Genomic DNA, 26,199 nt, shown 5'->3' on the forward strand with positions numbered 1-26,199 from the left:
ATCTAAGCCCCTGAGTGAGTTGATTCATCTGTACCTTCTGAGGAGGGGTGAACCAGTTCTAGAATCATCTCTGCACAGAGGACCTGGAAGTTCCCAGGGGAGCTTCACTTCACAGGTGCCAGACCAACCTGGTTGTTGGCTCGATCAAAAACAATAAAGTAGAGGTGCAGGAAGATATCTCCCAGGATCCAGATTTCATCTTTGTTCCAGTGGAAGTCCATGGAGTCAAAACCACTCAAGCATGTCTCTTTGGTAGACTGAAGGAGGTTTCAACTGTTCATAGGCAGTTTGCTTCCTAGGGTCCCTTCCCCATCACCCCCAGGAATTCTCCTCCTTTCTCCTCTCTCCCCAAGAGCTCTCTCTGAAGCCCAACACATAGAACTCAGAAGCCAGAGCACCTAAGGATTAGGGTTGACAAGACCCAGAATTCAAACCCTTCATCAGACAGAAGAAGAAACAGCCCAGGAGAGACTTTCCAAGATCACATAGGGAGTTAGTCTAACTGGCTTATTTTTCAGAGAGGAAATGAAAGCCCAGAGTTGTGGAATGCTTTGACTGAACTCACTCAAGGCAGAATTAGAACCCAGGCCTCTGGGGTAACTAAGTGGCCCAGTGGATAAAGCACTGACCCTGGAGTCAGGAGGACCCAAGTTCAAATCCAGTCTCAGACACTCAATAATTACTTAGCTGTGTGAGCTTGGGTGAATCACTTAATCCCATTGCCTTGCCAAAAGAGAGAGAGAGAGAGAGAGAGAGAGAGAGAGAGAGAGAGAGAGAGAGAGAACCCAGGCCTCTGACTTCCAATACACGCTACATGCTGCAGACAGTTGATACAAAAGAAATTTGATTTGAGTCCTGGCTTTGGTGCTTATTGCCTAGAGAACTTTTGGTAGTCACTTTTCTGTCCTCAGTTTCTTGGTCTTTAAAATAGGAGGTCATATCAAGTTCTTTTCTACCATCATCATTATCACCTTCACCATCATCACCACCACCATCATCACCATCATCATGAAAACATAGGGACTAGAGGTGGACAGAACCATAGAAATTATTCCATCCAACTCCTTCACTTAAAGGTAAGGAAACTGAGACCCAGAGTAGGGAAGGGACTTGCCCAAAGTTCCATGGGTCAGAATTAGTCCACAATTTGAAACCAGGTCCCCTGACCTTCAATCCAAGGGTTTTTTGGTATCCCATACTGCCCCTGTAAAGACTGCTTCAGACCTAGGATGGCCTAATGAATAGGAGATAACCCCTTTGTTTTTCCCTTATTCATCTCTGAACCTGTACTCTCATGCATTAGTTATTGGTTCTTGTATGTAAGTCTTATTTCTCTAATTAGAATGGAAGATCCTCGAGGAGAGATTATTGTTTCTCAGCCTAGGGTTGAAGTCTTTCTGCCATCTGGCTCTCATCTACCTTTCTAGGTTAAACTGTACTGTTAGCGGTAGCCTATCTATTATCTTCCATCTCCCACCTCTTTGTCTTTGGACACATGGTCCCCTACGTCTGGAATGTTCTCCATTCTTTTCTTTTTTTTTTTTAGGTTTTTGCAAGGCAAATGGGGTTAAGTGGCTTGCCCAAGGCCACATGGCTAGGTAATTATTAAGTGTCTGAGAAAGGATTTGAACCCAGGTACTCCTGACTCCAAGGCCTGTGCTTTATCCACTATGCCACCTAGCCACCCCTGTTCTCCATTCTTTAGAGAATTTTGAACAAGTCACTCTTTTGGCTAGAAACACAATAAAATGCTGAATCAGTGTTCACTGATTAACTGATTTCCTAAGTAGCCCCACATGCTGCCCAATCCTTGTCCTGACTGTTCATCTTTCCCACCCCTGAGCAGCACTCTCTCTCTCTCGCAATGAATTTTGTATGGATTTGTAGGTGCAGATGCATGGAATCCTTTATTAGGAGTTGGCTGGTACTGGGGGGAGATATGGAAGCCAGAGGATCTGGGTGCCTTCTGCTTATTCTCTGCGGCTGTATGTGTGGGTGGGTGGATGTGTGTGTATATATGTGTTTGAGTGATTTGGGTATGTCATTCAACCTTCATGGACCCCAGGTAGCCACTGAGGTCCCTTCCAGCTCCCGAGCAGCCAAGGTAAGCTCCTTGAGGGCAGACACATTCATTTTTGTCTTTGTTGTCCTAGTCCTTGGCAAGGTGTCCCACAGGAAATAATAAATGTTTGTAGACTTGATGTGTTGCACTGAACTGGGCTGTTCCTTTTTGAATCCCCTCATAGTGTCTGTACAGAGTGGCATCTGTTTCCTGATGTTTTTCCTTGGATTTACCCATGTATAAACAGAATTGTTACTCTAGGCAGGGATTGCGTGGGTAAGTCCCAGCATCTAAATGTGGCCGCTCTTCAGCCCCTTTGACCCGAGTTATCTCTACAGTTCTGACTGTGACGGTCCTGGATGGAATTGTCCACTCGGCTCTCCCTTGCTCATTCAATAAGCAAATCTCTGGCACTGGAAAGCAGGTAGAGCCTTTGCAAGATGCAAAGTACCAACCCCTGAGTGGAGTTCTCAATTTTGGGACCTTGATTAGATCTCTTTAAATTGCCTGGAGCTTCCTTAAAAGATGCTGGAAGGGGCATCCTACCTTCTCGAACTAGTCAGTGAGGCAAGTTGACAAGCATGTATTGAACACAATCCTGTGGTGGGCTCTGGACTAAACAGCTCCTCTAACCCCCTCCCCCTAGCCTTCCAATTGTGAAGCCTTCCATCCCAAGTTCTTTTTTGGGGTTTTTTTTTTTTTGCAAGGCAATGGGGTTAAGTGACTCGCCCAAGGCCACACAGCTAGGTAATTATTAAGTGTCTGAGGTTGGATTTGAACTCAGGTACTCCTGACTCCAGGGCCAGTGCTCTATCCACTATACTACCTAGCTGCTCCCATCCCAAGTTCTAAGGAAAATCCCAGGTTGCTCTCTTACCTGGATGTAGGCACTGGCTGGTATAGGGTAGTTAATCCCATTGATGGTGTAGATGATGTCAGGCAAGATGTGGATGGCATCACAACTGATAGTGACCTACATGTGGAGTGGGGAGAGAGGATGAAGGGGGTGATGCTTTGAAAAGGGCTTCCTTTCCCATTCAAGGAGAGTCATGAAGTGAACTCCACTAATCAGTAGGCTTACCTCTCCATGAAACTCCCTTCTGGCCCCAACGAAGTCATGGATATTGTGGATGCTTTTAGTTGGGCCAAGCAGCAGAGATGTCCCTGTGTCGATGATGCCTTGGCAGCCTCCTTCACAGCCAATCATCTGGCCATCCATTGTGATGCTAAGAAATGAGATGTTGGACCCTGTCCAAGCCGCAATACCCTCACTCCTAACCTGCTCCTCAAATCATCAGAGGAAGATACAATTAGAGGATCAGCACCAAGTTGGCCTTGGGGAAACCAATTTCCCACCTCTGACTCCACTCTCCAGCCCTTTCCTTCACTCGTGGGTTTCTAGGTGGTGAGCATTCACCAACATTAGCCCAACCTGGCCCTCTTTGCCACTACTTCCTGGCCATGTACTGCTCTGTAGGCAGTCCCCCACCTGGATCCATAACCCTCTTGCTCTGGGAACAGTAATCAACACCACCCTTTTTGGAAAAGGGCTTATTAATGGATTGGCTTGATATGAAACTCTAGAGCTTGGTCCATTTCCCCCACTTTTTAGGTTATTCCTCTATCAGAGTCTAAAGTTTCCCTTTCCATCAACCTCCATCTTCCTAACTTCAGGAATCCTCCATCCCCTCAAGCAGGATTCCCATTCTGCAACTTTGTCCTGAGCTGGACAGAGTCTTCTCACTAGTTTCTATTTTAGCTTCTGCATCTCCATTATCTAATGACTCTCTGATCTGTTTTTCTGTCCTTGGGATGTTGGTGTTTCGATGTTAATGCAATACCCTCCACCACTCTCTTCCCTAAAATGGTCATTGCCTCTCCCATACTCAGTCATTCCTATTCTCCTGCTCAGTATATTCCTGGCCCCCCAATTTCTTTCATGAACATCCAGCTTGGATGAAGAGCAGATCGTATTACCTGTCTATAGTGATTTGCCAGAATTTGGGCTTAGAGACAGGTACCCAATTGAGGTTTCCTTGGTAGTAAGAAGGGTCCACATCCCCAAACATCACAATACTGCCATTCTGCTCATTCCTGAGGCAAGAAAAGGTGGGAAAGGAGGGAGTCATTGGGAAACCAGGGAATGCTCAGTAAAGAGATTGCCGTTTTGTCATAGAATTTTAGAACCAGAGCCCAGTTTGGGACACAGAACTTAGGACATCAAAGCTGAAAGGGCCCTTAAAACAAAGAACTTAAAAGCTCAGGGGGACTTTGGAATAGAAAATATAAGAACTTGGAAAGACCCTTAGAATACAGAGCACCAGATGTTAGGGCTAAGGCTTTAGAGATTATCCACCCTAAGCCTCTCTTGTCACAGTTAGATACTTTTGGGAAGATGGGTTACGGGCTGATTAGAAAGTCCTAGGTCAGCTAAAAGGGTGCAATGTCTCTTAGAAACCTAGGCTCAGCTGATATGGTACTGGAGGTCAGAACAGGGAAGGGTGTTCCCACCCAGATGTGAGAAGTAGAACTGCAATTTCCAGCCAAATTCTCTGTTGCCCACTCTTTATCTGTACTATACCAGACTTTTTTGCCATCCAGTCTAGCTCCCCCATTTCCTATAATGAACTTTATAAATATGAGTTCTTATTATTTTCACATGATAATCCCAATGAAGAAACTGAGGCAAATAGAGGTTAAGTGAGCTTTGTATAGAATGATGACTCTTTACCTTTATTACCTTACTTGATCCTCCTGTAATAATCTCCATTTGACAAATGAGGAAATTGAGGTTGAAAGAAGTTAGAACTTTCCTAGACTACCCAGCTGGCAAGCAGTCAAGGCATGAACTGACCCCATTTCCTTGCACTCTGCATGATCTGCCAGTCAACTGTTCCAGACTTTGGGAAAGCAGATGATGATGATGATGATTATTATTATTATTTGCAAAGCAATGGTGTTAAGTGACTTGCCCAAGGTCACACAGCTAGGTAATTATTAAGTGTCTGAGGATGAATTTAAACTCAGGTCCTCATGGTTCCTGGGTCAGTGCTCTATCCACTAAGCCACCTAGCTGCCCCCAAAGGCAGATTAATTTCAATGGGCAAAAATGCCCTATATCTCTCCAGCCCTCAAGGCCATTATTTCAGTCTGGAATTAACTTTTTCCTAAGACATTCTCATCCTGGAGTCAGAAGTTTTGGCCCTTTCAGTCAAAGGGCGGCTGAACTTCCTTGGATCTGGATTGCAGCTGTAAAAGGTCAGGGCCAGCTAGACCAGATGATCTACAAGGTCTTTTCCAACTTGAAAGGCATAATCTGAGATTTAGAGCCACAGAACTTGGATGTGAATCTGCCTTTGGGTGGCCCTTTGTGCTATTTCCTTCCTCAACGATAATTCCCTATGAAAGGGAGGTGGGACAGATGAAATAATCTCTAAGAGATCCTCTTGGTCTGACATTCAGAAGGGTGGAGAATTATAAATTCTGACTTGTAAGGAATCTTAGGGGTCATTTAGTCAAATCCCCTTCTTATACAAATGCGAAAACTGAAGTTAAGACTCCTCACTGTTGGGAATCTCTTAAAGATTCTCTCATGTGGCTTCCAAGCTTTGGCTTGGAAGGGTCAAGGATCTTGATGCTCCCTAGTGGGGAGGCCACTAGTTGTGGATAACATCAGGTATCTACGATTTTGTGGATAGAGGACTTGCCTTATCCAATATAATCCAGGTCATGAATCTGTTCTGAGCTTAGCAGGGAAGTCTTAGAGAGGTCCCCGAGTCTCAGAGAAGTTAAGTGACTTGTGACACGGTCGCTTAGAAAAGTGTCAGAGCTAGGTTTGGAAGCCAGTTCTTAAATGCGAGGCCAACAGCCAACAATAACCACAGACTCCATTCCGTTCATAATGGTGGACCGTCCGGCGATCTGCCGGTGGAGGGCGTTTCCTGCCCTTACTCACCTGGTCAAGTAGAAAGCAAAGACTTGTTGGGAAAGCAGACCTTGGTCCCACATGTTGTCGAAGACTGGAGTAGCTTCAGAGACGGCAGCAGATGGGTAAGCCAAACCCAGGATCCCATCGAAGTGGCTATGGTACAGTGTAATCCCAGGCTCAAAGAGGCTGAGCCCAAAGGTTTGGTTAGCAACCAGAATGTCTCCAATCTCAGTACAAGAGAGAATGAAAAATGTTTATGGAATAGAAGTTTGCAGAAATAATAGGCAAGCAGCTTTACTGCATGGAGCAAACGTGGAAAATGGTTTGCCATGGGAACAATAGCTGATATCTCTGGGTTAAATTTTTTTTTGTAAGGCAGTGACTTGCCCAAGGCCACACAGCTAGGTAATTATTAAGTGTCTGAAGTCAAATTTGAACTCAGATCCTCCTGGCTGGTATTCTATCCACTGTGCCACCTAGCTGCCCCTTAATTTATTTTTAAATTTTAGTCCAAAGGGATGAATTTTTAAAGGCAGAATTTCAAAGCAAAGGGGTCTGAGAGAACAAGGAGCAGAACCATAACTAGGGTAGGGCAAACTGGGCTTTTCCCAGAATACCAAAATTCAGAGGCACAAAAATTTAACAAGAACATTTATAAAGATACTTTAAAGATTGAAAACTTCAATATGTAAGTTATCTCATTTGCTCCTCACGATAATTGCATGAGATAGATGCTATTATTATCCTCATTTCACAGAGTTCAAGCAACTTAGCCAGCGCCTAGTAAATGTTTGAGGCACGATTTGAACCTGAAGTTCAGTACTTTACCTACTATATGTGCTAGTTATCTCAAAACGTGTGCTGCAGCAGGTCTCTTTCTCATTCTGTTTTTTCTAGAACAACCCACCCAGAAGTCGCCTTCAGTGTCCCAGGGCCTCAGTCTCTTCACCCTTAAATGGCTAGTACAAGGGCATATTTATTGGGGTCTGCTCTAAGATACTAATTTGGAATTCCTGTTCTAAGTGAAATTAGTTGTGCCTTGAGTATTCCTTGAGGCAACTATGTTATTGAGAGGATAGAACGCTGGGTCTTCAAGTCAGGAAGACCTGAGTTCAAATTACAGCTCATGAACTTACCAGCTTTGTGGCCCTAGGCAAGGCAATTCATGTCTATCTGCCTCATATTTCTGAACTGTAAAATAGCTTCATAGTAGCATCTACCTCCCAGGGGTATTAATATTTGTAATAATAATATTTGTAAAGTCCCTTTTTCCCTCCTTCCTACTCATAAGGCCTGCCCTGCCTTTTAGCTGTGACTTGTTTGGATTCTAGTCACCTGGACAGTGTCATAGGCGAGAACCCCCAACATGCTGCCAGTGCCGTAGAAGATGATCATGGTCTTGTCAGTGGGCTGGAAACTGAGGGACTTATGAGGGTCAAACAGCTTATGGTTGGCTGCAAACACCAAAAGACTGATGGTCAATCCCTTAGTCTCCAGGATCTATGGAGTATCTACTCATATCTGTAAAGCAGGAGGGAAATGCAAAGGAAAAAAAAAATGATATGGTTCTTGAGGAGAGTGGCAAAAAGGACCAGGGGAGAAGGAAGAATATATATACTCAGTGTTGAAATGAATATCTGCTCTAAGGTTGGAATTCTGGAGAAGCAGAGGTCCTCAGGGACCTCATTCTGTGGATTTGTCTTCTCTGAAAAAATGATGGAGTTGGACCTGATGTCCTCTTAGATACTTTCCAGTTTTGAAACTATGATCTTATAAACCATCTATAGTGTCTGGATTTCCTTTTCATGGACCAATGTTCCCCTCTCCTGTCTTCAAACATATGGGAATGGCCTGCCACCCAAGGGATGACAGTCATGACAAAAGCTGGTAGAAGGTCTTGGTAGAAATAGGTGACTTACAGCAGGGGAGGCTGGAGCAGTAGATTGATGGGACCCAGAGGTTAGAAGATCCTGTATCAAAGTGGACAGAGAACTCTTGTTGGGGGTTCCCAATACCAATGGTTCCAAAATATGACACCTACCAGGCCAGGAAAAATGGCCAATTAGAGTGGATGCTCACCAATTCTTTCTTCTTTGTGGTTTCAGGCAAACCTCATTGTCCTCATTCAAATATATCTTTTCCTATCTCACTGCCATCCTAACCACCTTTACTTATCCCTTTCCATCCTCCCAAATGCCCTCCTAATTTCTCTCTCTGTCCAAATTCTACCCCCTTTTCAAAGGCTAGGTCAGGTTTCTCCACCTCCATGAGTCTCCCTTGTCCACTCTGACCCACAGAGAGCTCTCTCTCCTGTGAACTCATAGCAATCACACTGTCACTTATGTCCCAATTAACCATTTACTGCCTCCCAGTGTCTCCCACGATTATAAGCTTTTTATATTTATACTCTGTCTTCCCAATGGGCCTGCCTTCAAGGAGCTCACATTCTACTTGGGTAGCTCAGTTACTCATTTGGATAAGACAGAGTAAGCTGAGTATTTTGTTCACTTGCGTAAAATCCTCTTTTGGGTTTTTATCTCCCTCCACAACCTGACCCTCTCCTCCCTTTCCAGTCTTTACGGTTTCTTAGCAGCCAGTTGTTCCAGCCTCCTTGTTTTTTACATGAAAAGTTCATCTCCAGCAACATTCAATGACTCCCCCAGGCCTGGAATTCTCTCCCTTCCCATCTCTGCCTCCTGACTTCCTTGGTTTCCTTCAAGTCTCAACTTCTCTAAAAAGCCTTTCTTGGTATTCCTTGATGCCTTTGCCTTCTCTCAGTCTTCAGTTGATCCTCTATAGAGCTTGGTCTGGGGGGTCTCTCCCATTACATTGGGAGCTTCTCTTTTTTTTTTAGGTTTTTGCAAGGCAAATGGGGTTAAGTGGCTTGCCCAAGGCCACGCAGCTAGGTAATTATTAAGTGTCTGAGACCAGATTTGAACCTAGGTACTCCTGACTCCAAGGCCGGTGTTTATCCACTGCGCCACCTAGCCGCCCCTATTGGGAGCTTCTCGAGGACAGGAATTGTCTTTTGCTAAACTTTTTTTCATTTCCATTGCTTAGCACAATGCCACATATTCAGTCACTCTGTAAACATTTATTAAATGCTTAGTGACTTGAATAATCTGATTCTATTTTAACTATTCCTTGAAAAAAGAAAACAATCATTAGTGCAAACATGAGGCTCAGGCCCTCATACACTGGTGGGGAGTTCAGGATGCCACACATTTTCTGATCACTACCATCCTGCTGCCAAGCCTTGGGCGCCCATTCCACTCAACACCCAATGCCACAGCTGGGGTGAGGCTCACACTTGACGCTGACAACAAACTCACGTCCATGTAGTTGGTCAGCGGTTCGATGGTTTCTCTGGTCATCATAAAGCTGGAAGAATACTTGTCTGTCAGCTTCTGTGGATATTTCTTCAGGAAATCCTTCAGTAGACCCTGTTCTTGGAGGTTCTGCCTTAATGATTTTCCTTTCTTCAAGGGGATCCTTTAGGGTTGGAAAAGGCGACAGTCAAGAATTAGTGAGAAATAGGTGGGGGGCTGCTCAGATCATCCAATAACAGGATTACTCACAGCCCTGAAATGTCTATTCTACTCTGAGCTCTCCAAAGTCCTATCCTATCCCATAATCTCCCCATGTCTTCTCAACAACAGTTTAGCAAGGCAAAAATTAACATAGGAAGCACCTTTCAGACCTTATCTTATGTGAAACTTAGAAGCCCCATCTGAGATTGATCCTATGGGTGATTTTATACCCACTTTATAGATGAGGAAACAAAGGTCCTGGGTGATCATTGAGGAATACCACAGACTTTCTAAAGAACCCAGGATTTTAAGATGATGAAAGCAGCTTCTAATTTTAGCTAATTCTCTTTGCTCACTATTTATCAAGCCTATGGAAGAAAAGTGAATACTATCTATCATCACCTTCTCAATTCTGGCACCTTAAGGCAAAGGGCCAGCTGTCCCAGCCTAGTTACAGCTCTGGTTAGGAGAGTTCATAGGGACAGAACTCACTTGATGAGGCATTCAGAGATGACCACCAGTCCCAGAAAGAAGAACCACCTCATGTTGCTTGCCTGATCCCCAACCCCTCAGGAAAAGAAATATGAAGTAAGGATTCCTGCAGCTGACTTGGAGCTGCCTCCTTTATATACCTCCCACCAATGCACACGGGCTCCTTGGACTCTCTTAGGGAACCTCGATAAGAAACGCAAACAACAGGGGACACTCCTTCCTCTCCCCGTTATCCTTAACAAGATCATTTGGAGATTTCTCCAAATACAGAGTTGTTTGGGCTGTTTTTTAAACTGCTTCTCCCCCCCTCCCCTTGGGTTCTTCCTAGAAAAATCCATGACTTATCCAGGGCATGGGAAAGTTTTACTACCTGGTATGTAATCAGAGCTAGGACTGGTTGTGGAGTTGGGGAACCAAAAGCCTATGTTGAGTAAGAAGAAATGTGGTGGGACATCCTCTTGTCATGGAGGGAGACAGTTCTCTAGTATAAGGGGAAAGGGGGTTTCATGGGATGCTAGTTCCTGGTGGGGCCTTGGAACTAAGTATTATTTATGATTCTTCCCATTTCCCTTTCCTTACCTGTTTCATCCAAGGGGCTTGAGGTGTCCAATCTCAGGAGACTCTCAGAGGAGACTCAGTTTCCAAACTTAGAGCCTGGGACTCATTTTTCAAAGGAAAAGGTTTAGGAAAGAATATCTTTGAGTAGGACACACCCTTTCCTAACCATCTTTCTTTGAAGTTCCTCTTTGAGTTCTGAAGAAAGAAAGAATTTAATTTAATTTCAGCAGCATAAATGGGCCTACTCTGTACTTGGTGTTGGGAGGTCGGGAGTTTGGGGAAAGAAGAAAAAATTTCAGGAGAAAATGGAGACTAATCACTACCCCAGAGATAAAAGAGTAATATGGGGGAAAGAGTAAATCAAAAAACACTAGGCCTACTAAGAATGCCATTGGACTGAGAAGCTGGATGAATGAGAACATGAAGAGGAATAACCAGTGCACTCTCAGAACTTGTCCGTGCTTTGTCTTACTGTCAGAAACAGGTGTGGTCAGGAAGTTAGGGAACAAGGTCAGATGGGGGTTTTGGAAGGGAAGACGAGAATGTGGATAAGCCAATTATTTGTAGTGGCAAAATATAATCCCATGTATCTGTGGGCTCATTAATGTGGAAACTCCAGGAATACACATGACAGCCTGTGGGACTCTCATTAGTCCACCCAATTAAACAGAGAACCAGACAAAACATTTATTAAATACCTATTATATATTTAGGTGTTGAGCTAGGGGATATAACTTGAGAATGCAAAAATAATAATCTAAGAGAGTATAAATAAAAGCAAAAAAGAGAATTCCTATGCTTGGGAAGACTAGATATAAAGGGGGGGCTGGAAATTGGGGGTGGTGATAGGTAGGGAGCAAGATTTAGGGAAAAGATGGAAAAATCCAGAGAGTCAAGGGTGGAACTGTGAGAACAATGTGAACAAGTCTGTAAGATTATAGATTTTAAAAAGGAAAGGGCCTTAAAGCTTACCTTGTCCAACCTTGTTATTTTACAGATGGGAAAACTGAGGCCCAGGGTCATGCCAAAGGTCATTCCAGTCCTGAATATCAGAACTCATACCTGAACTGAAATCTTCTCACTCCAAATCTGGCATTTTTTTCTGCTTTCACATGATGTACTCTCCCTTGAAGACCCTGGTAAGGGAGTTCCCATCTTCTCCTGGGCTTACTCATTCGTTCCGTCATTGCTAGCTTCTCTTATAGAGAGCAGACATCTGCCTCCTTCCATCTTTCCCTCATCATTCTTGGGTCAATCCTTGATAGTCAAGCAGACCTAAGTCTTACCCCTCTCCTATTGGTCAGCCCCTTAAGAAAATCCCCATGTCCTGCCTCAGTTTTCTCTTGTCCAATTAAATATCCCCAATACCTTCAACTGATCCTTTGCCACATAGTGTTTGGTATCCCCAATATGCTCCAATTTTTCAATGTTCTTCTAAGATGTTCTCTCAAGTACCAAACCCATAAATGCAGGATTGATTATTTGGTACTGCAGCAGTAACAGCTCTCATTGGGTCTCACTCCTCTAAATGCAACTCAATCATCTTATGGGAGGCAGCAGAACATTGGTGGGCAGCTCTGTGTCCTTTTCTTGAACACTTAATCATGACCCTTGTCACCTTGGTCATTCTTGTAGGTGTAACAGTGGCAGGCATGTGAGAAGGACCTTTATGAAATGGGAGTAGTGGTTGATAACTATGACTCAGGTGGTGCCCAACCATCAAGATGGAGTGGAGACCAGCTGGCAGCATGATAATCTCTCTCTTTGGGCATCATTCTATTGATCTATAAAAATAAATGGGTTGGATTCAGTGATCTCTAAGCTACTGCTCAGCTCTAATAATTTCTTGAATCTGTTCAGTAGCCAATGAGAGTTGAAATAGGTGTTGTCCTATGGAACACACTCAGAGTTTCCATCATGATGGCTGGATGCACATGGCAGCTGGTTGCTGGGGAATTGTCCCCTGCCTCTGGTGGAACCCAGAACTTTAGGATTTCTTGAATTTACAAGGTCCCCTCCAAGTCTGGATATATCCATCTCAGGATACTTGTTCAATCAACTAAGATTGGGAAAGGGTCCAGATGGCAGCTTGCCTACCTGATTTGCCCCTGCATTAATTACCTTTTAGGCAGTCACCATGGTGCTGGGGTAGAGAAAGAGAAGCCCTTCCCCAGTCCCCCAGAAAGTCTTACAGTTAAATGATGCCCCTGGGAGATGGAAATGAAGGAAGCACTAGTCAGAAGTTCACACTTCTGTTAACTAAGAATCCTACACTCCAGGCCCTATCCCAGGGTAGGAGAAGGCCAAGGACACTGAGAGTTTGCATATCATACTAAAACACCAAGTTCTTTTATCACTGGGTCACCAAATGGCCAAAATCAGATACCAGACTTACCATTTAGTCCAACCAGAACCAGAAAGGGCAACTCTGGGGTGGCCATTGTTACATGAACAGTGGTAGAAGTCGCCAAGCCTCAGGTCTCATTCACCAGAATTCATGGTTTAACCCTATTTAAATCTATTTAATGATCATGATTATCAGTCTAACTGATGAAGGAGTTGGCACAGACTATGACAAATATTTGAATTTGTAAATCTGTGGAGAATGAACTTTCTGTCCTTTCCATGGTTGTTTAAACCCTTGTCCTCTAGCTTGGCTCTGATCATGCTCCAGTTTATCATCTAGCCCAATCTCTGTGCAACCCTGAAATCATAAGGTCAAGAAAGAATTAGATAAAAAATTGGAATTTCCTGATGTCTATGAGCAAGCTGGGCAGGAACATTCATAATGCAAGTTTCTCCCTTCTAAAGTTCTAAAATTATTTACAAAGTGCTTTCTTTCCAGTAACACTGGAATACAGCCAGTGTAGCTATAAGCCCATTTTGCAGACGAAGCCCAAAGGTGAAGTCACTGGTCATTTGGTCTCACAACCCTTTGGTTGGGGATGCCTACCACAACCCCAATAGAATGACCCAGGAAGACAAATGGAGTCCTGGGCAGAGAAAATGAGGACCTGGAAGACATACTGTGTAAAAGGTTGTCTGGGGCTTAGCAGGTTGTGGGTTCAAACCCTATTGTTAGATCCTTACTGCTTGACTGGCATCCTTCTGCTACTCAGGGGAGTAGGGACTGCCTAGGAAGCAGCCCAAAATTTGAAAAAAAATATTACATAAAGTTATCAGGGCCTTGCAGGCAGTAGGTACTCAAAGATTCAGAGCTGGCAAGATTCTGAGAGTCATCTACTTCCATTTTACAAAGGCAGTAACTGAGGCCTGAAGAGCTAGATGGGATCATAGTTTATGCACAATGTTTAGAAAGAGATAGTCTGGCTATATTCTGCCCTGGCTAGGCCACCTCTGGTTTCTGGCTTCAGTCAATTCTCAGTGCCGCAGTTGGAGAAGAAATCTGGTAAGCTTGAGTGACTTCAGAGGAGAATGACTTGTTGCTGAAGGACCTGGAAACCATGACCCAAGAGGAACGGATGAAGGAACTGGGATATTTTAGCTTGGGGAAGAGAAGACTAAGGAGGACATGATAGCAGCCAAATGGAGGATAGAAAATTGAAATAAGTGCTGTCCTCTGGAGCACACTCAGAGTTTTCATCATAGTGACTGGATGCACATGGCAGGTAGTGGCTGGGGACTTGTCCCTTGCCTCCATTCAGTTCTGATCCTATGAAACCCAGGATTTTGGGACTTCTTGAACTGTGTTCTGCTCAACCCCAGAAGGCAAAAGTAAGGGTTGTAGGTAGGAGAAAGGATAATTTCTCTTTCCATTCAATGGAAAGATGAACCTTCTTCAAATGGGGTGTCCTCGGTGGGTTCTCTGATTGGAGGTCTTGATGAAGTGGGCTTGATGGAAGAACACTTCCTGCAGAAGAAGGAACTCTTGTTTGGACACAGATTGGATTTAAAAGTCCTTTCTGTGATTCAGAAGAGATTAAGTAAGGTGAATGCTAACTTCAAACCACAGTATATGAAAACTTGCAATAAGTGTAATAAGCCCATTGGTATTAGAACTCTCTCCTCATTGATAAAGATCAATGCCCTGTGCCTGTGTAGGGGCAGAGGTTGACAAGGGTTTTGCTCTCTTCAAATTTTGGGGTCTTTTGAGACTTCAGATTTGCTTTCAATTCCTTTCAAGTCTTTTCTGGTTCTTCTGTCACTTTGGAAGTTTCTGACTTCCAGCTTTGAGGGAGAAGATAGATGTCAATCCTGTTTCAAGTCTCTGAAGGGAGAATGAGACTCTGGGAAGAAGCTGGCATGAGAAAAGTGGGCAGTCTACATCATGCCCCATCCTCATCCTGCTATACTAAAGACTGGTGAAATTTTCTCTTAGGTGAGATCTGTGATTTTCTTTCTTGGTTGAGTTACCTCAATACCAGTGAGAGAGCTCCTTCAACCTGTAAAGTCCCTTATATACTGTATTTCTCCATGTATAAGATGCACTTTAATTTGGGGGTCCGAAATTTGAAAAAATGTATTACATGAAGTTATTGAACTCACGTTTTATTCATCATGAAATTCAAGGACTTTCTACTCAGCTTTCAGGCATCTTTTGGGCAAGTCTGGTATGTGGACGCATGCTTAGTCCAGTCCGTCTCATAAACCTGAAGCATCGGTTGTGTCCTCCTTTGAAATCAGTCCTTCTTTTTCATCAGCGTCTCTTCTGGCCTCCAGTTGAACCATCTTTGTGGACACAGGAATTCCAATTGTTCCAATTGCCCTTTGTTCTTCCACCTCTTCAATTCCCTTTCAAACTCAGGCCATTTGGCTGACTTGCCTTTCATGGCTTTCTGCTGGGTTGCTTTCAGTCAGGTTTCTTCTTCCTGGAGCTAGTCTTGGATTGTTTTCTCAGTTGGAGGAGGACCAAACTGACATTCAGAAGCACGATTTCCATTCACCTTTGCAAACTGGATCACTTTTAACTTGAATTCAGCCTGGACAAAAATCTTAGTCTAATATACCAGTAACTTATAACCGATGTAACCAGTAAGTCTAATAAACCAGTAACAAAGGTGAAACAATGAGCACAAAGACAAGTGTAGAAAAAGTGGGAAATGCAAGTTAAAAAAAATTTACAATTACTGGCTCCCGAATACATCTTATACATGGGGAAATATGGTGGTTTCCTGTGTGTACTTTCTCTGATTTCTGCTAGATAACTTTGTCAAAATATGACAGTATAACATTATCTGTGTTACATTGTATTTTTATTTATGTTGTTAAACATTTCCACCCTGCTCCCCGCCCCCCAACCCTTCACAACACTTTATTTGGTTGATGGCACTGCCCTGGAGTTTGAAATCTCTGAAATCTAATTTTCTCATTTACAGAGGAGGAAAGTGTGGTCCAGAGAGATACAGGGTCATACAATTTCAGTAAAGGGTAGAAGTGGGATTTGACTCCCTGAACTTTGACTGGAAATTCAATACTTTTTCAGAATGAAAGTTGATTTTTTTCCCCCTTAATCTTTTTTTAAAATTTATTTAAGGCAATGGGGTTAAGTGACTTGCCCAAGGCCATACAGCTAGGCAATTATTAAGTATCTGAGGCCACATTTGAACTCCTGACTATAGGGCTGGTGCTCTATCCACTGTGCCACCTAACTGCCCCTAATCTTTTAATATGATTATTATATTAACTGCTTTCCTAATGTTGAACCACCCTTTTCTCTCTGGTATAAATTCAACTTTCTCATAGTGAATAATTTTTTTAATATATTACTATAGCGTTTGGTTTCTATTTGCTATAATTTCATTTCAACATTCATTGGTGATAGTAATCTGCAGCTTTCTTTACTTGATTTATCCTTACCTAGTTTGATTATTAGATCTAATATATCAGATAAAGAAGTTTATTTAGTGATCTTACTTCTAGAAGTTTATGACCTGCTAGTTCAGTGTATGCACAGGTATTCTTGGCCTGCTTTCTGTTTGCTTTTTTCTGTTTGCTTACTGTGTGATAAAGAAAACTACTGTTTGGCTGCTGAGCAGGAGTTTTCTTACAAAAGGAACTACCCAGTTGAATCGATCTCTTTCCTTGTTGTCATCTGAATGAGGAATACAAATAATCCTCTGGATATGAAGATAAAGAGGCCTTAGGAAGATAAAGGGACTAAGGGAAGATCCAAGGTGATTTAGCATCTGAGGCCCAGTGCTCCTGAGGGGAGTGAAGAAGAGGTCATTTAGTCATTTAGTTCCTTTTATGGTTGAGGATGTTGGGACCTAGGAAGTAAGGTGATTTGCCCTGGATCACAGTGGTTATAAGAAGAAGAGCTGGGATTTGAACTCAGGGTCTTTGGGCGTGCATTTGACTTGAACTCCTCCCTTTCCCTTCTCCACAGCCTATGGTACATAGTAGGTGCTTAAGTAATATTTGTTGAGTGATCGACTTGTAGTCTAGGACACTTTCTTCCTAAGAATCCTAGGAAGTGAGTACTGTAGGATTAAGGTTGGGATTAGGTAAGCCAAAATAGCAAGTATTTATATGACCCACTAAGATTTTCAAGCATTTTATGGATATTATCTTATTTGGTCCTAACAATAAATTTTTGAGGTAGGCGCTATTTTCATTTTCATCTGACAGATGAGGAGACTGAGGTCAAGAGAAATGAGGTGACTTGACCAGGGCCACACAAGTGAGTAAGGCAGGATTTGAGTCCAGGTCTTCCTGTCTCAAATGTAAGGATCAGGTGACTGATTTAGTCATCCTCCACCCTATTTAAAGTAACTAATAAGATGCACAAATTGATACCAAACTGATTTCATTGGTTTCAGATTTAGTGTGATAAAGTCCTTTGAATGTAGGGACATTATACAAGATTCCTATTTGAATGGGTTGAGGACACCATGTTAGAGAATACCGGGGTCCTAAGAGAGCATGGCTCTACAGTAAACACTTCAGAAGAAGGATAATTTCCAGGGAGCAGAGCAGGGCCAGGTCTTCTTCCTCCCTCATGCCTTTCTGCTGGAGGACTTTTGAAGCTCTGCAAGGACTGGAGGGTGAGAGTCTTGTCTTCTTCCCAGAGTCCTGCCATCATCCTCCAGGATCCAGGTAGACATCAGAAGCCAAGGACAGCCTGTAAATATGGAGTCCAGTGAGGAAAAGACCCTGTGCTCAAGGGAATGGGAAGTTTTCCTTCCTTCCTTCCTTCCTTCCTTCCTTCCTTCCTTCCTTCCTTCCTTCCTTCCTTCCTTCCTTCCTTCCTTCCTTCCTTTTTTTCCTTCCTTCTTTTATTTCCCAGGCCCCAGCCCATAACCCGATATAACAGAGGCTTAATAAATGCTCATTGACCCACCAGCCAACCCTGGTTGGGACAGTATGAGTCCATTAACCTTCTGGAGTTCCCAGATAAGCTTCCTTTACTTAATCATTATTTGAGTGCTTGCAACATGAGACCTGTGATGTCTTGTGCCTGGTATATCAGAGGTGTTCTAGACTCTGGGGTAGGGCCAAGACTTCAGGTCCCACTGGGGAGGGAGCTGGTGGATGTTTGTACTCCTGGGTGTCCATCAAGTCCTTGTGCATTGGCAGCTGTCTGCTTCTAAGGTGTGTGTGTGTGTGTGTGTCTGGGTAAAAGTGTGTGTCTATATGTGTGCATGAAAATGTGTATATGTGTGTGTAAGTGTGGGTGTGAGTGTATATATTTGTGTATAACTGTGAGCAAAAGTGGGAAAGGCTTGAGGAAGGGGGCTCCCCCTATTCTGCCCTTCCTCTCCCCACCTGCCTTCCTCATAATCTCCTCGTCATTTCTGTCTTGCTCTGTTTTTCTGATTCCTTTTGCTTGATGTCATCAGTCCCTCCACTGCTCTCTTGGCCATGCAGGCTGCCTTCCTCTGTAATAATTGTGATGGTCACTTACTTATGTATCAGAGCCTGTGGTAGGCTCTTACTGTGTTAACTCTAAAATAAGACCTAATTGGAAAATAAGCCCCAGCATGACTTTTTGAGGATGCTCATAATAAGGCCCCCGAATTAGACCCACTTAAGATCATCATGTTTAGTGCAACTGTTGCAACACACAATGGAGTTTTTGAATTATAAAATAATAACAATATATAATTAAATACAAATGAATTGACATTTATAATTTATAATTGACATTAATACTTAAAATAAATGATACTAGAAATTATAATAAGCAATTGGAAATACTCAAGTGGGAGCCTTTGGATGAGAACTATATGCCATATAAATGGATGAACTCAAAACTTAATGCTGAATGACCAATTCAAGTATAGACACAAAGCATGAATAAAGTGTACATTTGATAATGTCTGGATGGAAAGAAAATCACACCTCTAATCGTTGCCAAAGGCAAGAAAGATAAGATTTAATGTGGTTCAGGCCTTTATGTTCTTGACATGGAAAAAGTCTGGTATATAAAAGCAGTTATGAGGAAGAAGTCCATGTAATACTGCCACTTGTATTTTTTTTTAGGTTTTTGCAAGGCAAACGGGGTTAAGTGACTTGCCCAAGGCCACACAGCTAGGTCATTATTAAGTGTCTGAGGCTGTATTTGAACTCAGATCCTCCTGACTCCAGGGCTGGTGCTTATGCTACCTAGCCACCCCTGCCACTTGTATTTCGAGGTGGTCAGAGGGCTGCTCCTGTGGGGTTCAGCCTGTACTCGCTGAGCTAAAGATATGAAGAGCTTCCTGACAGAGAGAACAAATAATGATTCCCGCAGCAATGATTCAGACTCTTTGATATTGCCATAAACAAGTCATTCGAGGACTATTTGTGCATGGAAACCAATGACTAAACTGATAATGGAATGGAGAGGAATAAGCTGGAAACATTGTGAAGCTGGGCCTGCAAGAGGTGGTGACTTGGATGAAGAATTCATAGGATAAAATCACTACTGTATTAACAATGTACTGGCAGCAGGCTACACAGACAAAAAGTTCTCAATTAAGGAGAGCTCTGTTGCTGGACGTGAGAGAGTGGGCCAATGGTTCTAAAGAAAATGGAGTCATAACAAACTCAGGCCAGAATTTGGGGTTCAGAGAGCTATGACTGTTTGGACAGATGCTGTATTTGAATAAATGTACATTTTTGTACAATTAAAAAAAAAGACATCCCCTAAAAATAAGCCCTAATGTGTCTTTTGAAGCAAAAATTGACATAAGACCCAGTGTTATTTTGGGAGAAATATGGTGTTTCCAAGACCTTCTCTATCAGTGTAGATCAATCTGTCCCTTAATCAATCACTAATATATATTTATTTTATTTTTTGCAAAGTAATAGGGTCAAGTGACTTGTCCAAGGTCCTACAGCTAGGTCGTTATTAAGTGTCTGAGGTTGAATTTGAATTCAGTTCTTCCTGACTCCCAGGCCTAGGCTCTATCCACTGCACCACTTAGCTGCCCCAGTCACTAATATTTATTAAGTATGTTCTAGGGGTGGCTAGGTGGCACAGTGGATAGAGCACTGGCCTGGAGTCAGGAGTACCTGAGTTCAAATATGGACTCAGACACTTAATAATTATCTAGCTGTGTGACCTTGGGCAAGTCACTTCACCCCACTGCCTTGCAAAAACTAAATAAAAAAGTATGTTCTAGCCACTGTTCTCTGTAGTCACAAAGACAAAGAGAATGGGACCTGCCTTCAAGGAGCTTACAATGAAATCAGAACTTTTTACTGGAAGCCTCCCCTACCTCTTCTTTGAATTCTCCAGTCCTGCCTCGGTTGTCTCCTATATCTCTAGATTTGTATAGATTTGTTCTTAAGTTTCTTTTGATCCTGGGAGGGAGGGTCTTACCCCCACTTTACAGATAAGAAAACTGAAGCTGATTGAGGTAAAGTGACTTGCCCAGTGACACACAGCTAGCAAGCATCTGAGGTAGGATTTGAACTCTGGTCCTCCTGACTCCAAGACCAAAACTCTATCCATGGCACAACCTAGTTGCACCTTAGCAGAATGGGTCAGAGGAGCCTTGAAGGAAGACACAAATCCTGAGACATGGCAGGCATTCCAGGCAGGAGGCACAGTTTTTGCAAAATCATGGAGGTGAAAGAGGGAATGTGCAGTTCAGGAATCAGCTAGGAGTCCAGTAGAACCATGTGCAATAAGGGTGGAAAGGCAAAAGAAAACCAGAATCTGAAGAGCCTTGGATGCCAGTGTGAATCGTTCATATTTCCTCCTCCAGGTTATAGGGAGCCACTGAAGATTCTAGAGGTAGGGAGGCTACAGTAAGTGCTTTGGGATATTGGGTTGTTGAGAGCAAACCCTTCTTCCAACCTCCATTTCCCCAGGAGGTGTGCTTTCAGTTTTTGCCACAAGAGGTCAACCACTGAGAGTTTTCTTACAGGGGCCCTTCTCCCAGAATCAATGCCTTTCAGCAAAGCAGTCCTTACCCAGAAAGGGTATGGGCCCACAAATCCCCCAAAGGCAATGGTGAAAGAACCCAGTGTCTTGATTTCCAGTCACCTCTAAATGAAATGGAGCATTCTTTGTAGATATAGGTAAAAATCTTGTTTGTGAGCCAAGGCTCAGGCAGCGGGCCCATGACTGAAGGAGAGTGGGGAATTGCTTCCTGAGCTTCTTCCTGTGGGAGATTTTTCAATTTGAAAGGTATGAACTCTCCTCATTTTAGGGGTATTTAGATGAGGAAACTGAGGCAGGCAAAGTGACTTGCCCAGGGTCACACAGCTAGTAAGTATCAAGTGTTGAGACTGGATTTGAACTCAGGTCCTCCTGGCTTCAGGGCCAGTGCTCTAATCAGTATTCCATTAGCTGTCCTTCACTCCATTTTTCTGGACTGTAAGTCCAGCACTCTAACCTTTGAACCACCTGGCTGCCTAGGCCATGTGGCAACAAGGCCAATGCCTCCCTGCCTGCCATTAAGAGGAGTTGGGAATGTGTGGGTAGAGGATATGCTTGGCCTTTGGAAGTTGACTTTAGGAGATAAGGGATGTTAAATATTTTGCAAACCGTACTGAGCCATAAAAATGGGAGCTGCTCTAATGATAATGATTATCTTGGACCAGACTTGTGATAAAGAAAATTCCCAGTGAGAAAACTCTCTCATCAGTGCAGATCAATCTGTCCCTTAATCAATCACTAATATTTATTTATCTAGTTATTTTATTTTTTGCAAAGTAATAGGTCAAGTGACTTGTCTAAGGTCATATAGCTAGGTAATTATTAAGTGTCTGAGGCTGAATTGAATTCGCGATCTTCCTGACTCCAGGGCCTATGTTCTATTCACTACACCACCTAGCTGCCCCAGTCACTAATATTTATTCAGTATGTTCTAGCCACTGTTCTCTGTAGTCACAAAGACAAAGAGAATGGGACCTGCCTTCAAGGAACTTACAATGAAATCCGAACTTTTTACTGGAAGCCTCCCCTACCTCCTCTTTGAGTTCTCCAGTCTTGCCTCTGTTGTCTCCTGGATCTCTAGATTTGTATAGATTTGGTCTTAAATGATCTGTCTCACTAGACTGTAATCTCCTTGAGGGCAGGGGTTTTCTTGGCCTCTTTTTGTAACCTCAGAGCTTTGCACATAGTAAGAGCTTAATGAATGTTGATTGATGGATCAATTGATTCACAATTCTCCTGAGGAGACAGGGGTGCTGGGGGGTCTGAATGGGTCTCTTGGGGTCATTCCATAGGGCCTGCTCAGCATCATCCTTACTGGTTCCAGTCACCACGCAGGAGCTTTGGAACAAGGAGCAGGGTGCTTCTAGGAGGGGTAGCTCCCTGGGGGCTCTTCCAGCTGCAAGTCTCCAGGTGACAGGATGAGTCTCCAAGGAGACAGGGACAAGGCTGGATCCTCTCCATCTGGGAGAAGGTTCTCTTGTATATGTGGGAGCTAAAGCTATGGACTGCAATCAGGGGAGCTCTGGGTGTCTGCTGGTTGGGGGGCTTGAAATCAGAGGGGGCTAGAGCTAGAGGAGATTTAGGAACCATGTCATCCTGTCCTTTTGGTGGATGTTCACAAAGGTTCAATGACTCAGTTCAGGTCCCCCAGCCAGTCTGCATCAATAGCAGGCATCAAAACCCTTTTCTTTCTGACTCCCAGCCCAACATTGAAACCTGATATATGGAAAGTGCTCTAGAAATGTTAATTTCTCCATTTAAATAATGACTCAAAACATCATTAAATATCTTTTTTTTATTCATGCATCTATCTAAGCCCCTGAGTGAGTTGATTCATCTATACCTTCTGAGGAGGGGTGAACCAGTTCTAGAATCATCTCTGCGCAGAGGACCTGGAAGTTCCCAGGGGAGCCTCACTTCACAGGTGCCAGACCAACCTGGTTGTTGGCTCGATCAAAAACAATAAAGTAGAGGTGCAGGAAGATATCTCCCAGGATCCAAATTTCATCTTTGTTCCAGTGGAAGTCCATGGAGTCAAAACCACTCAAGCATGTCTCTGGTAGACTGAAGGAGGTTTCAACTGTTCATAGGCAGTTTCCTTCCTGGGGTTCCTTCCCCAACACCCCCAGGAATTCTCCTCCCTTCTCTTCTGTCCCCAAGAACTCTTTGAAGCCCAACACATAGAAATCAGAAGTCAGAGCACCTAAGGATCAGCGTTGACAGGACCCAGAATTCAAACCTTTCATTAGACAGAAGAAGAAACTAAGTCTAGGGGAGAGTGAGTGACTTTCCAAGATCATATAGGGAATTAGTTACCCAGTCCAAATGGCTTATTTTTCAGAAAAAGAAATGAAAGCCCAGAGATGTTGAATGATTTGATTGAACTCACCCAACTGAGGATTAGCACTCAGGCCTCTGACTTCTAATACAATATTCTTTCCATTACACAGTGCATGTTGCAGAGAGTTAATACAAAAAAAATTTGATTTGAGTCCTGGTCTTTATTGCCTAGAGGACTTTGGGCCAGTCACTTTTCTGGCCTCAGTTTCTTGATATTTAAAATGGAGGTCATACCAAGTTCTCTTCTACCATTATCATCATCACCATCACCACCACCTTCATTATCATCACTCCCATCGGCAGCATCATCATCATGGCCATCAGCATCATCATCATGAAATCATAGGAGCTAGAGGACCTTAGTGCAGAGGACCTTAGAAATCATTCCATCTACTCTTCACTCTAGAGAAAAGAGAACTGAGGCCCAGAGCAGGGAAGGGACTTGCTCAAAGATACATAGGTAGGAATTAGTAAGGCTACAATTTGAAACCAAGTCCCGTGACCTTCAATCCAGGGTTGTGTTAACACCCCATACTGCCCCTTTAAAGAGCCTGCTTCAGATCTAGGATGGCCTAATGAATGGGAGATGATTCCTTCTTTTTCCCTTTTCATCTGTGGTCCTATACTCTCATGCATTAGTTACTGTTTCTTACATCTAAGTCTTATCTCTCCAATTGGAAGTAAGGTCCTTGAGGAGGGATTGTTATTCCTCAATCAGACATTGAAGACTTTCCACCATCTGGCTCTTACCCACCATTCCAAGTTAATTTCATATTCTTTACACATTTTCTATTCCCTTTAAATGTCTTCCTATTATCTTCCATCTCCCACATTTTTATCTTTGGACACAGGGTCCCCTATGTCTGGAGTGGTCTCTGTTCTCTAGAACTTGGGTATGTCCCTTTTCTGGCTAGAATCCCATAAACAGTGTTCATTGACTGACTTCCTTAATAATTCCGTATGAACCTCAATCCTTGTCCTCACTGTCCATCTCCTCCACCCCTGAGTAGCACTCTTTTCTCTCTTGAAATGACTTTGTATAGACTTGTACTTAAATATGCAAGTGCAGGTATATGGAAATTTTGTATTAGGTGCTGAGTAGTGCTGGAGAAAGATCTGGAAGCCAAAAGATCTGGATCCTCTGCTTACTCTCTCTCTCTCTCTCTCTCTCTCTCTCTCTCTCTCTCTCTCTCTCTCTCTCTGGACCCTCTGAGATCCCCTTCAGCTCTGGATCAGAGAAGGTGAGCTCTTTCAATTTTGACTTGGTTGTCCTAGTCCTTGGCATGTGCCCAATAGGAAACAATAAATATTTATAGATGTAACTTGTACTTAAACCCATTGATGGTGTAGATGATTTCAGGCAAAGTATGGATGGCATTACAGATGATGGTGACTTGCATGGTGAGAGGGTAGAAGGAAGAAAGGGGCAAAGCATTCAGATGGGGTTTCCCTGCCCTTTCAAGGAGAGTCAAGAAGTGAACTCCACTAACAGCAGTCATACCTCTCCATTGGACTCCTGTCTGGCTGCTATGCAACCACGTATGTTATTGATACTATTAGTTGGGCCAAACAGAACAGAGACATCTCTGTGTCTATCATGCCTTGGCACCCTCCTTTACAACCAATCATCTTGCCATTCATTGTGACGCTAAGAAATGGGGAGATGTCAGACCTTGCCCAAGCTGCATTACCCTCACTCCTAACCTGCTCCTCAAATCATCAGAGGAAGATAGAATTAGAGGATCAGCACCAAGCTGGCCTTGGGGAAACCAATTTCCCACCTCTGACTCCACTCTCCAGCCTTTCCCTTCACTCCCGGGTTTCTAGATGGTGAGTATTCACCATAATTAACCCAATCTGGCCTTCTCTGCCACTACTTCCTGGCCATGTACATGCTCTGTAGGCAGTCCCCCATCTGGGTCCATAACCTTCTTGCTCTGGGCACAGTAATCAACACCACCCTTCTTGGAAAAGAGCTTATTAATGGATTGGCTTGATATGAAATTCTAGAGCTTGGTCCATTCCCCCCACTTTCCAGATTATCCCTCTACCAGAGTTTAGAAGGTTCCCTTTCCATCAACCTCAGTCTTCCTAATTTGGGAATCCACCATCCCCTCAAGCAGGACTCCTCTTCTGTGATTTTGTCCTGAGCTGGACAGAGTCTTCTCTATGTCTCCTCACTTGTTTATGTTTTAGCTTCTGCCTTTCCATTCTCTAATGACTCTCTGATCTGCTTTTCTATCCTTCTCAGGATGTGGCATTTTAATATGGTGTTTTACTCTCTTCCCTAAATGATCATTGCCTCTCCCATACTCAGTCATTCCTATTCTCCTGCTCAGTATATTCCTGCCCCCCCCCATTCCTTCCATCAAGATACAGCCTTGGGGTTGAGAGGGGAGATTGGAATATCAGGAGGCAAGTTGGATTAGGAGTAGATGTGTTCCCTGTCCACAGTGATTTGCCTGTATTTGGGATTAGAGACAGGTATCCAACAGGTTTCCTAGGTTGTAAGAAGGGTCCCCCCACCCCGAACATCACCCTGCTGCCATTATGCTCCTTCTTGAAGTGGCAAAAGGTGAGAATGGAGGGAGTCATTGGGAGTTCAGGGGATACTCAGTAAAGACTCTGCTGTTTTGTCATAGAACTGCATGGTGAGAGGGTAGAACTGTCATAGAACTGTCATTTAGAACTGCAGCCCAGTTTGGGACACAAAACTTAGAATATCAAAGTTGGAAGGATCCTTAGAACAAAGGATTTAAGAGCTCAGTGGGACTACGGAATAAAAAAATATCAGAACATATTGGGGCTCTTAGAATACAGAACATCAGATGTTAGGGCTAAGGCTTTAGCGATTATCCACCCTAACCCTCTCCTGTCACAGTTACATAGCTTTCAGGGAGATGGATTACCTGCTAATTAGAGAGTCCTAGATCAGTCAAGGCAGCCCAATGGGTCTTGG

General features: G+C 43.4%; 1 protein-coding gene and 1 long non-coding RNA gene across 2 annotated transcripts in view; one reads left to right on the forward strand and one right to left on the reverse strand.

Moving 5' to 3' along the window:
• LOC141518944 (pepsin A-like) lies at positions 1–10,065 on the reverse strand. Its single transcript, XM_074231364.1, has 9 exons — positions 10,013–10,065; positions 9,323–9,482; positions 7,910–8,027; positions 7,326–7,444; positions 6,018–6,217; positions 4,040–4,156; positions 3,144–3,288; positions 2,940–3,035; positions 1–257 (listed from the first exon to the last, which is right to left on the reverse strand). The coding sequence occupies exons 1-9, from the start codon at positions 10,063–10,065 to the stop codon at positions 105–107; spliced, it is 1,161 nt and encodes a 386-aa protein (XP_074087465.1). The 3' UTR covers positions 1–104.
• The window catches only part of LOC141518947 (uncharacterized), a 27,177-nt gene continuing 6,851 nt past the window's right edge, over positions 5,874–26,199 (forward strand). Inside the window, exons 1-2 of the long non-coding RNA XR_012477321.1 lie at positions 5,874–6,112; positions 11,568–11,709. This is a non-coding gene — a long non-coding RNA (uncharacterized LOC141518947). The remainder of the gene's footprint in view (positions 6,113–11,567; positions 11,710–26,199) is intronic.

The sequence above is a fragment of the Macrotis lagotis genome, chromosome 3, assembly GCF_037893015.1.
Source record: "Macrotis lagotis isolate mMagLag1 chromosome 3, bilby.v1.9.chrom.fasta, whole genome shotgun sequence".
Lineage (NCBI taxonomy): Eukaryota > Metazoa > Chordata > Mammalia > Peramelemorphia > Peramelidae > Macrotis > Macrotis lagotis.